The sequence below is a fragment of the Chiloscyllium punctatum genome, chromosome 3 (genome assembly GCF_047496795.1).
Source record: "Chiloscyllium punctatum isolate Juve2018m chromosome 3, sChiPun1.3, whole genome shotgun sequence".
Taxonomy (NCBI): Eukaryota; Metazoa; Chordata; class Chondrichthyes; order Orectolobiformes; family Hemiscylliidae; genus Chiloscyllium; species Chiloscyllium punctatum.
Window position 1 is genome coordinate 61,318,206 of NC_092741.1, and position 17,110 is coordinate 61,335,315.

General features: G+C 41.4%; 1 protein-coding gene across 1 annotated transcript in view; it reads right to left on the minus strand.

Annotated features, from left to right (window-relative positions):
* Nucleotides 1-283: 283 nt before the first annotated feature.
* The window catches only part of aldh8a1 (aldehyde dehydrogenase 8 family, member A1), a 43,459-nt gene continuing 26,632 nt past the window's right edge, over nt 284-17,110 (minus strand). The window contains exons 4-7 of the mRNA XM_072553999.1: nt 9,659-9,808; nt 8,933-9,189; nt 2,483-2,644; nt 284-1,302 (exon numbers count right to left, since the gene is read on the minus strand). Coding sequence (XP_072410100.1) covers nt 850-1,302; nt 2,483-2,644; nt 8,933-9,189; nt 9,659-9,808 — 1,022 coding nt within the window. The 3' untranslated portion in view covers nt 284-849. The remainder of the gene's footprint in view (nt 1,303-2,482; nt 2,645-8,932; nt 9,190-9,658; nt 9,809-17,110) is intronic.

Consider the following 17,110-nt stretch of genomic DNA (forward strand, 5'->3'; position numbering starts at 1 on the left):
GGAAGGTGTTGTCAAAGGGATGTTGGTAAGTCGTTGCAGTGCAGCTCATGGATGCCAATGACTAATGTAAATGAATGGTGTGTCATCCCTGCCAGAACAGATTAATTTCTGGAGGCAAGGCGTACAGCAAAGCTACGTACAACATCGTTTAGGATTCCATTTCCAGCAAGGTGACAAATTTTATAAAGTCAGCTTTCATATTAGCAAAGAAGGAAGTGCTGAACCAGTATGTCACTGTATTCAGATAACTGACTGGCCCTTCAAATAAAAAGAGCCAGAAGACTTTAATTCATAATTTATTTCAGTTTTCAAACTTACATTTTATAATTATGTATTCAGTTTACTTATGTGTTCAGCAGATAAACAATTTAATATACTCTTAAGGCTTTGCTTCTGTCACAATATATGAACAATACTGCAGATCAAGTACAACATGATGAGAAGGCTCTATTTGTTCCTGAACAATCACGATACATCACTGTGATAAAGTATTACTCCTAGTAAGGAACTTTTGTCTCAAGGCATTTGTACTCCTGACCTATGTCTATCTTTCTCTCTCCTTCAGGTGGCGCAGAGGGCAAGTAGTTGTCAGCTTATTTTCTTGAAGGGTTACACCTCTTGTAATTTTGATATAACTAAACGTATCTGTGTGCTCCACACACCAAATCTGTGGCATATCTCTGCCCATCGCCTGGGGTGAGGTATGTTACCATCATTAAAGACATTGGATAGCACATTGTTCTATGTAATTATAATTGATGGATAGAATTTAAAGAACACGTTCCAATCTTTTGACATACAAAACAATAGTTTTTATTTTTTAATGTGTCACTCACTGTGTGTGGAGAGTCAGTGTTTTATTGTAATAGTTTTGACCTCTGTGAAAAACTCAAATGAGTCTTTACCCCCTTCCCTGCCAACTCCGGAAGCTTTCATGCCACCAAATGGCAAATTCAGGTCACGAATAAGCCAGCAATTGGTCCATACCATTCCGGTATGAAGCTTCTTGGCAACCCGGTGTATCCGGCCCACATCACGTGACCACACGGTAGAAGCCAAGCCATACTTCACATTATTTGCTCGTCGAACAACCTCCTCCTCAGTTTCAAAGGGAACTACACAGGTCACTGGACCAAAGATTTCCTCTTGCATACAGCGTGAACTGTCCTCTATGTCTGTGATTACTGTGGGCAATAAAAAATAGCCCGTTTTGTTTTTGTTAGGAATGTCCAGGGAATCAATTCCTTCACCACAGAGGATTTTAGCTCCTTCATTTTTGGCTAGATTGACATAGCCCTTTACCTGTTCATAGAAACAATCAACTGATTATTATTGTCGAAAGGACTCATTTCAATGTTGATATACAATTCATCTTGTGAAACCTACTGTTTAAATTGCAAGCATACTGTGCCTTCACCACAGTAAAATGTTCTGTCAGTATTTCACAAAAGCAAGAGTACTTGCTGCGTATTTATATTTTTAGTAGAAGAGACTGAAGACATGGTCAAAGAAGTACATTTCCAGGAAGCTTCGGAAGGGACACAGAGATGACAAACCAGAAGAGTTTAGGGAAAGAGGTCCTGTGTATGTGGTGGAAATATCTGAAGGCTTTGTCACCAAAGGTGGAGTGGAGGGAGGGAGGAGGACAGAGCTAGAGTTAAGGTTACAGTGGTGTCAGGTTCAACTGAGTGGAGACATTTAAGAAAAGACTTGTTATGAGTTTAGTACCAATAATGGAGCCTGGTTTGAGTAAAGCTGAACTTAAAGCCAGAGCTTCTGCCTCAGAGACAGGATGCTACCTACTAAGCCAGAAGCCTCCTAGTGAACCCCAAGCACTGGTCTTTGAGGGACAATATTAAATACTTCCTCTCAGTTCAAGTACATTATCCCTACTGTTTGTCTTCTACTGCTAACCATCTTCCATTTTACATCTTCTCTCGATTATGAAGGGGATGCCAAAACATGGCTCATGCTGTGATTTTACTTAGAGCAAGGTATGGCCCAAGTCCACCTCAACTTTAACAGGAAACAAACCACCCTCGAGCTGTCTAGCTAACTGTCCCCCTAGCAACCTGCCAACCAGCTGAACAATCCCTTGATTCCTGGACTTTTGAACTGATTGGCTCTTGTTTGGGAAGCACAATGCCTTCATCCACCCAATGCAATTACCTTGTTTGAATGCTTCGACTGAAAAAAAAAACAATCTGCAAACACCTAAGAAATGCAGGATCCAGGTCAGGGACCTTTCCAAGGATTCTGCTGCATTCCAACAGCTGGACAGGATGTCGGCTGGAAGGCTCCAGTAAATTCGGGAGGCACTTGTTTTTAACAAACAAAATCAGGTTAAATCCAAAGCACATTAAATGTGCTTTTGTTGAACATCAAAGGGATGATCAAAAGTAGGAAACTAAATTCTTCAATTTTTTTTTGAAAGTAAACTTCTATTTCATGGAAACCCCAGCATACGAGAATGTTTACAAACCTTTTCGAGATGTTCTTTGCTAATGAGGGCACCCATGTTGGCAGTTGGGTCAGACGGAATGCCAACCTTCCATTTCCTGGCACTCTCTACAAACTTCTCCAGAAACTCAGCATAAATGTTCTTTTGTACAAAAATTCTGCTTGTACACAGGCAGACTTCACCCTGTCAAAAAGGAGAAAATAATCATTCAGCTACACTCTACTGTAGGGAGAGAACGAGGGAGGCAAAGAAGAGAGAAACAGATTAACCGTAATTAGCTGAAATGTGCATAAAGCACAGCTTGGCTTTAATCATGATCATTTTGAGAGGAGGTCAGGTGCAAATTAATTCATGTCACTATAGAAACACTTCATGAGGTGGTACAGAATCACAGTGGACTGGTACAGTATGATCAGAGATAATCAGTCATTAAGTTATATTGCTTACATTGGCAATGGTAGGTATTTAGAATAATTAAGACCAATTAAATATCTAAATATCTGAAGGCGGAGGAAATGCACAGGGGACTATATTGTACATAGAGCTCCACAACTAAAGGTGCAGAGAAAATGCAATCATAAATCATCTGGCTCCAGTTTAAACTTGTCTTGACTATCTTATTTGGGTTTGCTCATCTCCAGTGACTCTCTGGTGGCATCGCATTGAGAGAGGAGCTGAATCGACCTTCCTGGAGGTCAGAACACCGGAAGCCAGTTTGGAATCTCCTGACAACAGAAACAAAATGGCTGGTCCAATAAGCTGATGCAAAGCAGTGTTCCCTTTTAAAATGAATACACCAATTTATATTTGCCTTTATAATCCACCCTCACTGGTACTATTAGTGACAAGTTGTCCCTGCCTGCTGTGTGTGAATACATGTGATGGTTATTGGGCCTGAGCATGGTGTCTGCCCCACTTCCCACCATTTCCCAATGCTAGCAGGATGGCAACAAGCTCAGAGAAACCATGGAACCGTCCTTCAGGTAGTATCTGCACTCCTTACACAGGCATGGAAGGTTCATGTGTTGTCGCCTTCATATTTCAGTCCTGCAGATTTCACTCTCTCAGTGAAGCCAGTCCATCATCTCCAGGGCTCCAAAAAAACCCTGTAAAAACCTGATTTCTTCACCACAGCGGTGGTGGTTCCGGGCCTGCTTGCTCTTTAATAATGGAAACTCACAGGAAGGCTATTATGGATACGATGGGCTGAAAATCATCTTTCTATACTGTAATGGTTCCTAGAATCTAGAGGGTTTATTATGTGCACAAAATAACCCAGGATCTGGGTAACTGTAGAATTATAAGAGAGGGCAGATGTCTGAACCCTGCTGAATCTTTACTGACAGGAGTGAATAAACCAAGCAAATTTCCTGCTCAGTAATGTTACAACTGGTTGGACATCCAAAGTGAGGAAATATGACTTTTTAGGTTATTTTCATTATTTTCTTTCACTTCGATACTACAGAAGTAACATGAATAATTAACGCATATTGGTGGAATCGTGCAGGGAGCTGAATGACATGGACCGTGGAGAGAAATGTGGCAGAATATTGCAACAAGTCCACCAAGTCCTATCTTAACATCACGATCAACTCGCTGCACCTTTTAACAATGTTTCATACATTGAGATTCTCACTAGGCAGTGGCAAGTTACCTATTAAGAATGATTATTGCATTTTAATTACCTTATTAACTGCTTGGTTCATCTTATCTTATTAATATGAATCTTCCTAACCTTATAGACCAGTTATCCTGACCTCGGTCATGGTTAGGATTTTAGAGTTCATTATTAAGTTTGAGATTACAGAATAGTTAGAAAAGCGTGGTAAAATAAGACTTAATCAGCAAAGTCTTCTCAAGGCAAAGGCATGCCTAACAAATCTGTTAGAATTCTTTGAGGAAGTAATGAGCAAATTAGTCAAAGGAGAGCCAATGAACTTCCAGAAATCTTTTGACATGGTGCTGCACAGGAAGATAAGAGCCCATACTGGTAGGGGCATGGTATTGGCATGGATAGAGGATTAGAGTGGTGCTGGAAAAGCACAGCAGGTCAGGATAGAGGATTGGCTAACTAGTAGAAGGCAGAGTGTCAGGATAAAGGAGTCTTTTTCAGGAAGACACCCAGTGACTAGTGGAGTTCTGTAGGGGTCAGTGCTGGGACCACAACTATTCGTGTTATACATTAATAATCTGGATGAAGGAAATTAGCATTGTTGCTAAGTTTGCAGATGACACAAAGAAACATGGAAGGCCAGGTAGTAATGAGGAAGCAGAGATTTAGGCAGGTTAGGAAAAGGAAGTGGCAGATGGATTACTATGTGGGAAAGAGTGAGGTTACGCACTTTGGTGGGAAGAATAGAGACATATACTATTTTCTAAATGGGGAGAGGCTTCGGAAGTCAGAAGCACAAATGGATTTGGGAGTCCTAGTTCAAGATTCTCTTAAGGCTAAGATGCAGGCTCAAGGAAGGCAAATGCAAAGTTAGTATTCATTTGAGGAGGGCTAGAACACAAGAGCAGGGATGTACTGCTGAGGCTATATAAGGGTCTAGTCAGACAGCATTTGGAATATTGTAAGTAGTTTTGGGTCCCATGACTAATGCTGGCATTAGAGGCTGTCCAGAAGAGATTTACTATAATCATCCTGGGAATGAAGGTGCTGTCATATGAGGAGTGTTGAGGACTCTGGGTCTGTACTCAGTAGAGTTTTGAAGAGTGAGGGGAGATTTCATTGAAACTTTCAGAATACTGAGAGACCTGGATAGAGTGGACATGGAGAAAATGATTCCAGTAGGAGAGACTAGGATCCAAAGGCACAGCTTCATGGTGAAGGGATGACCCTTTACAACTGCGATGATGAATTTCAGTCAGAGGGTGGTTAATCTATGGAGCTCATTGACTCAGAAGGCTGTGGAGACCTAGTCATTAAGTGTATTTAAGGCAGAGATAGATAGGCTTTTGATTAGAAGAGGATCAAGGATTATGGAGAGAAGGCAGGAGTATGGATTGGAGAAACATATCAGTCATGATTGAATGGTCAAGCAGACTCGATGGGCTGAATGGCCTCATTCTGCTCCTTTATCTCATGGTCTTATGGACAGAATCAGGTAAGAAGGTACTGTAGGGCTGGGTAGCGAGCTAATGAGGTGAGTTTGGTAATATACAGCAAAAGATCTTGCTGGTTCACCTGGTGAAAATCCCTCCAAATCATTCAACAAAACTGACAGGCAAAAAAAAAGCAGAGCATTTAACTATTTTAAGAGTCTATTTTAAGTCAAATGCAGCACCAATATGTTTTTCGAAAAACTTAAAAAACAGTAGCAACGTACTTTCTTTCGAAGATGTCCATTCTGTAAAATACATGCCCTGAGTTCCTTTCTCCATCCTTGTGTTCAAAATGATCCTGTGTTCAAACCCCTCCATGTCCTCACCACCTTCTCTCTGCAGCCACTTCAGCTTTAGAACCCTCCAAGGCAACTCATTCTGGCCTCCTGGCAGATTGTTTATAATAATTGCTGTTGCCCTTCATTTCCTCTTAAATCGTCCCCTTAATTTTCTCCCCTGCTCTTCTAAAGGCAGTGACTCACACTGGAGAATTGGATGAAGCCAGCAGTCATTATTGGCTTTGCTCTTGTGAGCCGACTGTACATATGTCCGCCCCCACCCCACTCTGGCCTATTACCCTCACCTTCACCTCCCTCCACCTATCGCATTCCCAACGCCCCTCCCCCAAGTCCCTCCTCCCTACCTTTTATCTTAGCCTGCTGGACACACTTTCCTCATTCCTGAAGAAGGGCTGATTCCCGAAACGTCGATTCTCCTGTTCCTTGGATGCTGCCTGACCTGCTGCGCTTTTCTAGCAACACATTTTCAGTACTGTACATATGTGTCTGGCACCTGGATGTTGAGTGGAGCTGACTTCCACCTCCAAGCCAACCAATGAATGATACAGAATGATGGCAGACCCCCACGAATCTTCACTGCTGTTTATGAGGTGGCGAAGAAATTTTTGTTTTTCTTTAATAGAACACTGCATAATACAATTTCCTACCCAACTATTAGAGGAGCTCACATTCTACCATAATCATATGTTGAGAAGGAGGAAGAGGTGCTTCATGGGTGGTTGAGCTGCTAGCACCCTTTTTACAATTTCATGAAAAGGTAAAATGAGTCCTCCAGAAGTTTGTGGTTCAGCCAGCCCTGTCAGTGTGAGTCGCTCTATCGAAAGAGTGCAGCCATCTCTTCAAAAAGCCATTCACTTTCAAAAAGTCAAGCAAACCTCTACATATCTTAAAGAAAATCAGCAGGAGTAGATCTAGAAGTGAACAAGGATTCCTGAATATCTTTTAAAAACACAAACATTATTTTAAATGATACTCAGTGCTGACTAAAGACAATCTTTGTTGAGATTTTTGTTGTTCTCCGTGATCAGTCTATGTAAACCTTGATGTTTATTTTTGACAGTCACCACATGGTAGGATGGAGTAGATAGGAAGAAACAGTGGGAGCTTGTCAGAAAGATACAGCAATAATCTTAAAGGAATTTATTCTACATACGGACCGGAAAGGTCAGATGGGAAAAGGTAGCTAGATGAAAAGTTCACAGAAAGTTTTTCAGGATAGTTTCTGTGAACAGCAGATTCTAAAGCCAAGCAGAGAGCTGGATATACTAAAACTAGGATTATGCAATGAGGCAGGATGAATAAATTACCTCATAGTGAAGGCACTCCGAAGAAACAGTGATCTTAATATGACTGAATTTTACGTTCAGTTTGAGGGAAAGAAGCAGGTGTCCATCGCTAGTATTGGCAACTGTCTTAAAACAAGCAAGATCCTGAAGAGTCTTAAAAGGGCGGATATGGAAAGGATGTTTCCACTTGTGCAAGAATCAAGACTTAAAAGTCACAGTTTAAAATGAGGAGTTCCCAGTTAAAGCAGAGATAAAGAGAAACAGTTCCTCACAAAAGACTGAGCGTCTTTGGAACTCTCTTCCTCAAAAGGTGGATGCAGAGAATTTGAATCTTTTTAAGACAGAAATGGATAAATTCTTAATAAGCAAAGAGGTGAAAGGTTTTTGATTGTTGGCAGGAATATGGAGTAATCACGTCAGCCATGATCATATTGAATGGCAGAGCTAGCTTGAGAGAATGGGTGGCCTACTCTCTTGCTGTTAAATTATACATTTGGACTTTTGGTCATTTGTATGTTCATATCTTCACTTAAGCAAAAACATATCTGATATTTGTATCCCTGTGAGTAAAAGACTGAGTTATGTGTTTTTTTAATCTTCCTGGTGCAGGTAGCAAGTACTCTTGCAAAGTTCCTGGCTCTTATCTCTTTATAACAGTAGTTTGTCGGAATGTGATGGGTTCATATGAATCTCCGAAAATGTTGTCAAACTCTTTTCTGTTGTCAAACTCTCAAAGCCTTGTCAAAGTCTTACTGCCTTTCTTGACCTTGATGCAGATAGTGCACTGTCTTCTATAACTATAGGTTCCAGAAGGAACAAAACCACATCTGTCCATATGTCTGATGTTTACTTCCCTTTTCCATTATTGTACAGTGAACAGCTTTGAGCGTCATTCTCCCAGACTGTTTTTCCTTTTTGTATTATACATGTTGGATAGGATAGGCCAGTGGTAATGGTACTGAACTAGCAATGCAAAGTTGTCAATTCAGTTTCCACTGTGGTAACTTATTAAAGCGATTGTTTTACATATGGCCATTTATGCATTACCCCCAAGAAAATTACCATTAATTGTTTAATGAATGTCCTTGAGGCAAACAACACCTCTCACTTTTAAATGACCTGACCTAAAAGAGATTTCAATCCATAGTTTATCGTTTAATGCTCACTGAATTAGCTGAATAGACCATTCTGTAATCAGTGTAACTCGAAAGGAGTGGGTATGCAATAAATCTAGTGTGGCTCATATCCTCAGAACAAATTCAATCAAAAATAGAGATTTATAAACTCATGAGAGGCATGGATAGGGTAAATAGACAAGGTCTTTTCCCCAGGTTGGGGGTAGTCCAGAACTAGAGGGCATAGGTTTAAGGTGGAAGGAGAAAGATTTAAAAGGGACCAAAGGGACAACTTTTTCATGCAGAGAGTGGTGCGTGTATGGAATGAGCTGCCAGAGGAAGTGGTGGAGGCTGGTACAATTACAACATTTAAAAGGAATCTGGATGAGTACATGAAAAGGAAGGGTTTAGAGGGATATGGGCCGAATGCTGGCAAATGGAAGTAGATTAATTTAGGATATCTAGTCGGCATGGATGAATTGGAAGTTTCTGTGCTGTATAACTCTACAGCCCTATGACAAATGAAAAGCAGAGTTAAACTTCCCTGAGTAGAGGAAAATCTTGGGATGGTCTGAACTCATTCAGAACAAGAGCTTTCACAAATGTTTAACCTTAAACCATTGCATAGGGGACAAATTAGTACCTGAATTCCAACAAATTTCCTACCTGGTTAGTAAAGCTGGATCGCACGGTGGTTGGAATGCACTCATCAAGGTTTGCATCATCAAAGATGATGGCTGGGTTTTTCCCTCCGAGCTCCAGAGAGAGCTTCTTACAGAATGGAGCACTCTTCTCTTGGATGTGCTGAGCAGTGACTGTGCTCCCAGTGAAGGATATTAGTGGCACGTCAGGGTGAGAGACAATTGCCTCCCCAGCCTGTGGGCCAGTCCCAAACACTATGTTCACAACTCCGGGTGGAACACCTAGGAAATAAGTAAGAAGTCATTTCTAAATTGCAATAAATTATAGAATGATTTAGTTTGAAACATTGCAAAGATAAAGATGCCTGATATTTGAATGTGGGAAATTATATCCAAATGATGATGACCAGCACTTTCATGAAAGCAATATCAAGATAAACTTTACAAAAGCAGGAACAATTCCCAAAATCATCATGTTCAGCAAAAGTCTATGAGCTTCTGACAAACACAAAAGACTGAAAGTCAGCAATTCTGACGACAGCAGGTGCAAAATGTAACCTGTACAAGGAATGAGCAAACACTTGAATATTAGCATGGAGTAAATTGTTCTTCATAAAAAAAGTGCTGAAAGAAAATTCTAAAAAAATACATTTCGTAGCTATCACATTGAAGAAATCATATTGTGGTCTCGAAACATTAATTCTGTTTCTCCCTCCATAGGTACTGCATCTGTCAGTTGACATCATTATACCTGCTTCATCCAAGAGCTTGCACATCATCCAAGCAGTGACTGATGTCATTTCACTGGGTTTGGCAACCACAGTGTTGCCTGTGGCAATGGCTGGAGCTATCTTCCAGGTCAAGAGATACAGTGGTAAATTCCAAGGACTGATAAGGCCAGCTAAAAGACAAAGTAAGGAATTTGCATTAGTTACTCCACATTATGTGGAACTACGGCTGGCAACAAGAAAGAAAATATGTCCCTGCCAAAGCTACAGCACAGATATTAAACACATGCACAATTGGTTATATACAATCCTTTTCCTCCTTTCCGAAATTACCCATGACTCATTATTTAGTAAACTCAGTCTCACTCTCTGCTTTCTTCTGCTTTCTATATAGTTACTAAGGGAGCTACAGAGGCACCTTAGAATAACTTCCATTGTGATGTTTGTTCCTTTTTAGCAGAATTATTTTCATTCTATACTTTCTACAATGGCTTTCTGGAGACTGGGAAGGGAAAAGCTGCTGTGTACAACTTCATACAACAGTCTTCAAAACCAATCTGCTCGTTTCTGGACCTTCCATACCACATCCTTACAAGTTCATGATTCCCAGAATTGTGCTATTGACAGGACCTAGGAGAACAGGAGTAGGCCATTCAGCCCATCAAGCCTTTTTCACCATTCAGTGAGATCAAGGTGGGATCTGTGGCCGAACTCCACATACCTGCCTTTGATCCATATCATTAATAGCTTTACTTCACAAAATATTATTTTTCTCAGATTTAAAACTAACAACTGAACCAGCACCTACTGCCATTTGTGAACAGTCTAGCCTTAAATCTTAGATTATGTTGATGTTGTTAATCATATCAAGTGTTCAACAACATGTGCAGTAGGTCTTAGAACAAATCCCTTGTATTAATCAGTAATGTGTAAATATGGACACCATGTGAAAATTGTCACCTAACTCTTTTTTGCTGGATTGCCTGAAGGATCTACATCTGCTCAATCACTATTCTGCATCAATGTTAATGAGTTGCCTGAAACAATTCCGTAATTCAGTTTCAGTGATGATATGCCATCTCCCACAGACCCCTACATGAAGTAAATGACTTTGCTATTATCTCCAGAAAGCTGAAGTTATTGTCCAAATAGATTCAATTCCAACAGCTCTTGTCCTATACCTCCCTAGCCTTTTACCTGAAAACAAAAATGCCAAGGAACAATATCAATATACATCAATATCACATTTTCACTTGGATCCAGGTTAAGCATACCCTTTGCGTCAAATAAGATATTTAATTGGAGCCTCGGACAGACATGTGATTTGTAAATTAACCTGGGAAAGACTGTGTGAAAAGGAAAAAATCAACAGTTGACATATTCCTGTTAAACCATACCCTTCTAAAAATCTGGAGACTGCTTCTCTATGCTGTTTTAGTTATCAGTGATGAGAAATGAAGACAGTTTTTCTTTCTGGACTCTTAATCCTTTGCATCAGATTTTTTCTCCATCATTTGTCAATATTAAACAGAGGAAGATAAAGTGAGACAGCAGGAGGACTTGCAAAGGATGTGGACAAGCCACTAATGAAAATAAATGTTCAGAAGGAACTTCATGCTTGACTAATTTAGCTAAATGTTTCGAATAAATCACTAACTTTACAGATGAATACATGTAATATATCTAAATTTTATGGAATTTCAGAACATATTTGAAGATTCGTCCACAATATTGGTAATAGGGATAAAACCTGGGTGTACCACCTAATGGGCGGTGTGGTAGGTTGTACAATGAACTGTGTAATGAGCCATGTGATGGCTGAGCCATGGATGGTGTCATGGCTGTGCGATGGGATCTAGGGGCGAGGCTAAAGGGTGCAGGTACATAGGTCCTTGAAAGTGGTTTCACAACTAGACAGAGTAGTGAAGCAGAGGGTTTGGCACTCTTCCCTTCATCATTCAGAGCATTGAGTATAGGAGTTGGAACATCATGTCATAGCTGTACAAGACACTGGTAAGGCCACTTTTGGAGAACTGTGTACAAATCTAATCACCTCACTACAGGAGGGATATTATTAAACTGGAAAGAGTGCATCCATTGACTTCATCTATACTTTCTGCTGCATTGGGAAAGCAACAATATAATCAAAGACCCCTCCCACTTCAGTTATACTCTCTTCCACTCTCTTTCATCAGGCAAAAGATATAAAAGTTTGTATACACATACGAACAGATTCAAGAACAGCTTCTTCTCTGCTGTTATCAGACTTCTGACTGGGCCTCTTTAAAGTCTATCTCTGCACCTTCTTGGCAGCTGTAATATTATATCCTACACTCTGTTCTGTTAGGGAAAACAATGACTGCAGGTGCTGGAAACTAGATTCTGGAGTAGAGTGGTGCTGGAAAAACACAGCAGTTCAGGCAGCATCCAAGAAGCAGGAAAATCGACGTTTCGGGCAAAAGCCACTCATCAGGAATACAGGTAGATTGCCTGAAGGGTGGAGAGATAAATGAGAGGGGCCTCCTCTCATTTATCTCTCCACCCTTCAGGCACTCTGCCTTTATTCCTGATGAAGGACTTTTGCCCGAAACGTCGATTTTCCTGCTCCTCGGATGCTGCCTGAACTGCTGTGTTTTTCCAGCACCACTCTACTCTGTTCTGTTACCCTGATGCACTTGCCTTAAAGCATGTAAGACAACATCTTTTACTTTATCATGATAATAAATCAAATCAAATCAAATCAAAAGATTTACAAGGATGTTATCGAGACTGGAAAGTTTGAGTTATAAGGAGAGGCAGAATAGGTTGGAGCCTTTTCTCCCTGGAGCACAGGAAGTTGAGGGGTAACCTTATAGTGGTTTATAAAACCACGAGGGATATAGATAAGGTGAATTGCCAAGGTCTTTTCTCAAGAGTAGGGGAGTCCAAAACTAGAGGGCATAGGTTTAAAGTGCAAGGATAAAGATTTAAAAGGGGACCGAGTGACAACTTTTCACAGAGAGGGTGGTGAGTATGTGGAATGAACAGTCAGATGAAGTGATACAATTACAAAATTTAAGAGACAGTTGGACAGGTACATGGATAGGAAAGGTTTAGAGGGATATGGGCCAAAACCAGTTTAATGGGACTAGTTCAGTTTAGGAAGCCTGGTTGGCATGGACAAGTTAGGTCGAAGGGCCTGTTTCCATGCTGTACGCTTCTCTGACTCTATATGACAGGACTGTTCAATAGATTGTTTTTGAGTTGTGTAATGAATAAATAATGGAATGTGTGATGGTTTGTATGATGGATTGAGTAATGGGCTATGTGATGAGCTGTGTATTAATAGATCATGTAATGAGCTGTGTAAAGAGTTCTGTCATTGGTTTTGTGATGGATTGTGTAACAGACTGTGATTCTAAAGCTCATCTGGAAATAACTCTGTTAAAACAACAAACAAGGATCGAGGCAAAAGTCAGGAGTGTGATGGAATACTCCCCATTTGACTTGTTGATTGCAGATCCAATGACAGTCAAGAAGCTTAACACCATCAAGGCAAAGCAGCCTACTTGATAGGCACCCCATCAACACTATCAATATTCACTGCTCCTGAAGCTACAGGGCCAGTAGTGTTGACCGTCTACAAAATGCACTGCAACTCCACATCAAAGATCCTTACACAGCACCCTTCAAATCCACAACCATTATTATCGAAAAGGATATGGGTGGCAGATACATGGGAACATCTGCAAGGTCTCCTCCAAACCACTTACCATCTTTGACCTGGAAATACTGCCTATCAACTGGGTCAAAATCCTGGAACTCCCTCCCTCATGGCAGTGTGGGTGTATCTACAATACATGACTGTCATGGTTCAAGAAGGCAGCTCACCAACACTTTCTTCAGCAATTAACAATAGCCAGTAAGAGTGGACCTGCCCAGTAATACTCAGATCCAGTGTATGAACAAACAAAAAGCCTCACTCAAATACACATGAACAGGAAAACAGGTGTGCGTTTGTGTGATGGGCTGGGTAATGGGTTGCATGAAGGTTGTGCAACATGCTGCATAATGGATGATGTGACGGACTGTTTAACTACTATGCATGAAAAGCTATGTGGTGGGTTGTGTAATGAACAGTGCAATAGGATATGTAATGGCTTCTGTGTAATTATCCGTCCATTAGATTGTGCAATAGGCTGTGTGATGAGCTGTGTCATGGATTGTGTAATAGACTATGTTATGGGTTGTATAATTGGGATGTGTAATAGGCTGTGTTTTGAACTGTGTGCAGAGCTATGTGATGGATTGCATAACTGGGATGTGTAAAAGGCTGTGTGTTGAATTATATGGAAGGCTGTGTGATGGGTTGTAGGAAAGGCTATGTGATTGGGTTGACATCTTCTACCCCAAATATCTTGATATGAGGTCTCAGCATTTAATACTCAATTCTGGAAGTAAAATAACAATTGATGGAATTTTGTAAAGCTACGTGAAGCAGTTGTGTCTCATGATGATGTTCAAAAAGTTTATTTGGCTTTTTTTTAACTATATGTCATTCTTGTCTAAGGAAGAAGGTAGGCAAGTACCATAATTCCAAATCTCTCTGAATCACTATCTAATACTACGCACTGCACTGGATAGCACAGTGAGGATAATGGCTACATACATATTAATTGCCATTAAATAGTACTTCATTCTCTGTGCCTACATGCGATTTTTGATCTTTGTTTTCACAGCTAGAATTATATTTCTCCTCTGAAATTGTGCTTGTTCTGTGCTGCATGAAGAAACCATCCCCTAACACCTCACCAACATCCCATTCTTCATGACCGACCCTGCACAGTGAATGCTGGCAGCCTGTTCATAACAGCTCTGATTGCCTTCGGTTGCAGAGTTTCAATAAAATGATTCCCTTTAAGCCCATGTACTCCAGAAAATTAAACTCCATTCTTATTTAGCTCCTGGCTGGAGTACAAAAGCAGAGGTGGAGCTGTTTTAGTGAGAATAGCCATTGCATTACAATCACTGATGAGCATGTGTATGCAGTAGTGAGGAATGGGTTACTCTCAGTTCTGCATGATCCAAAGTGTAGGGATTGTAGCAAGGTCAGCCAGACGAGCCTCATAGGATGTGAGCTACCTGACTGGGCTGTTAATCTGGCCCAGTCAGGGAGCCCTGGCTGGCAGATAAGAACAGGAATGTCGGCCAAACTGGCCATCAACAGGTCCAGGCAGTGGGCCGTGGAGGGGGTCGTTAGGGCCGACTGCCTGCCCCTCTTCCGGGGTTACATTAGGGCCCGGGTGTCCTTGGAGAAGGAGCACGCGGTGTCCACCAACACCCTGGAGTCGTTCAGGGAGAGGTGGGCGCCGCAGGGAGTAGAGTGTATTATTTCCCCCGTCCAACTCTATTTTGATTTAGTCTCTACCCTCCCCTTCACTGTTTTGATCACATAGCATTGCCTTCTGATGTGAAGGGCAGTGCTTGTCACTGGCCACTTGGGTGTTTTCCTATCTTCCTGGTGGTGGAAATTGAATAAAGATTCGTACACTTTGTGTCTTTTCACTGTGTCTCACACCTGCACACACACACCATGGGTGTTGGCGGAAAAAAAAGCACTATTACAGTTAGGCGGTAGTGTGGGGGGTAATAAAATAAAGAAAAAAGGGAGTGTCAAAAAAAAGGACAGTAATGTCAGATATTCTGCTCACTCTGAGAGCTGGCTCTGAGGGAGCTGGGAGAAAGTGAGGACTGCAGATGCTGGAGATCAGAGCTGAAAATGTGTTGCTGGAAAATTGCAGCAGGTCAGGTAACATCCAAGGAGCAGGAGAATCGACGTTTCGGGCATAAGCGCTTCTTCAGGAGGGAGCTGGATCAGTGTCAAGGACTCGCCACATTTAAATAAAGAGTGACTTGGTCATCGGATACCAGCCTCTGTGGAGTTATTTCAGAAAGCAGCAATTGTTTCATAAACACCTACAAATTACCACTTGGCTTTGTCTTTAGTCAGTACCCGCTTGGGATAAGAATCTCGTTTGTCAAAGGGCCTGTCAAAATGGGAGCAGCAGAGACCCACAGTTACATGTTCCCACCACTAGGGCCTAACAAGGGCATCAGTGTCACCCACCCACTGCCTTCTGGTGTAACCTTCTGGTTGGCCATTGTGCCATCTTTCAGTTTGTGATCAGTTCAGTTAAATTGACAAATTCCCATAAAAGTAACAAGAAAGCATGAGATGAAATGAAATAGATCTGATGGGTAAAACGGCCTGTTCTATACTGTATGATTCTATAATTCTGTTATCATAGGAGAAGGGCTAGTTCCTGTCTTTCTCAAATACAAAACCATGCTCAAGACAGTATGTCATTCTTCTCGCTGCACTTACACATTAGATTCCCTTATAATACTTTCATTAATCTTTGTGTTGGGATGAAGATTATTAACCAGGCTCTGTTATGACTCTCGCTTTACAAAGTCTTGAAGGTTATATTAAAATGCTCTTGTAAATAACAGTATATCTTGTAAAGTTCGTTTTTCTTCATCACATCGTTGTACAATTGAATGTTGTATGTTGAATATATTTCCACAAAAATACACTTTTAATTGTTTATAATAGTAGGAAAGAAGATGATAAATCAGGATTGTTCAACAGGAAGCTTGTGGACAATCCTGTGGCTACCAGAAGGTCCGATCTACTCGCCTTGATATTCAGAACACAGGAAGGATAACTGGGAGATTCTGCAAGGAGATCGGCTCCAATTCAACACCCTTACTCTCCTGCATGTGCTGATGATAGGTTCACAGTAAACCTCTAGCCGCAAAAGTGAGGGAGAAACAGATGCTGATTAGAAGGGTAGTGAGCTGTGGAAATATGAGGAGCTTCACTGCCTGAGGCCTGTACACCAGGAATGGTGACAGTGACCAGGTTGGGCAGGTAGGGAAAGGACAACCTGGAAAGAATGAGATGGCAGCTAGGGGGTGCAGAGTAACAAGCTCTGAGTTGAGGATCAAGACAGGCAGGGAACATAACACACTTTCCTGCACAGGGGTTAGCATCCTGGCGGAGGTGGTCAAGATGGTGCTGCAGAATGCCCGAGCCTGTGTGTGTGTGTGTGTGTGTGTGTGTGTGTGTCTGTGTGTGTGTATATTTGAATGAGAGGATTAGAGACAGAGAAAATGGGTGGGTGGGATGAAGGGGCGAACTGCACATGTATGTGGGAGGGACAGAGAGAAGTGTGGGAACATAGGACAGGAAGAAGGGATATGCAACATGTATGTGTGTGTGGGAAGGTTTAGACAATTTTGGGAGTGTGTGGGCACATTAGTAGGGAGGGAGAGTGGAGAGTATGTTAGCATGTACCTGCAAGTGGGAAAGGGAGACAGTCAATGAATCCTGAGACTGAGTGTGAGCTCGTCAGATATCCACCTCTTCACCATCCACAGAAATGTAACCACAAAGCAGGCTGGAAGAGGAGGAAAACCAAGATTGAAAGGTA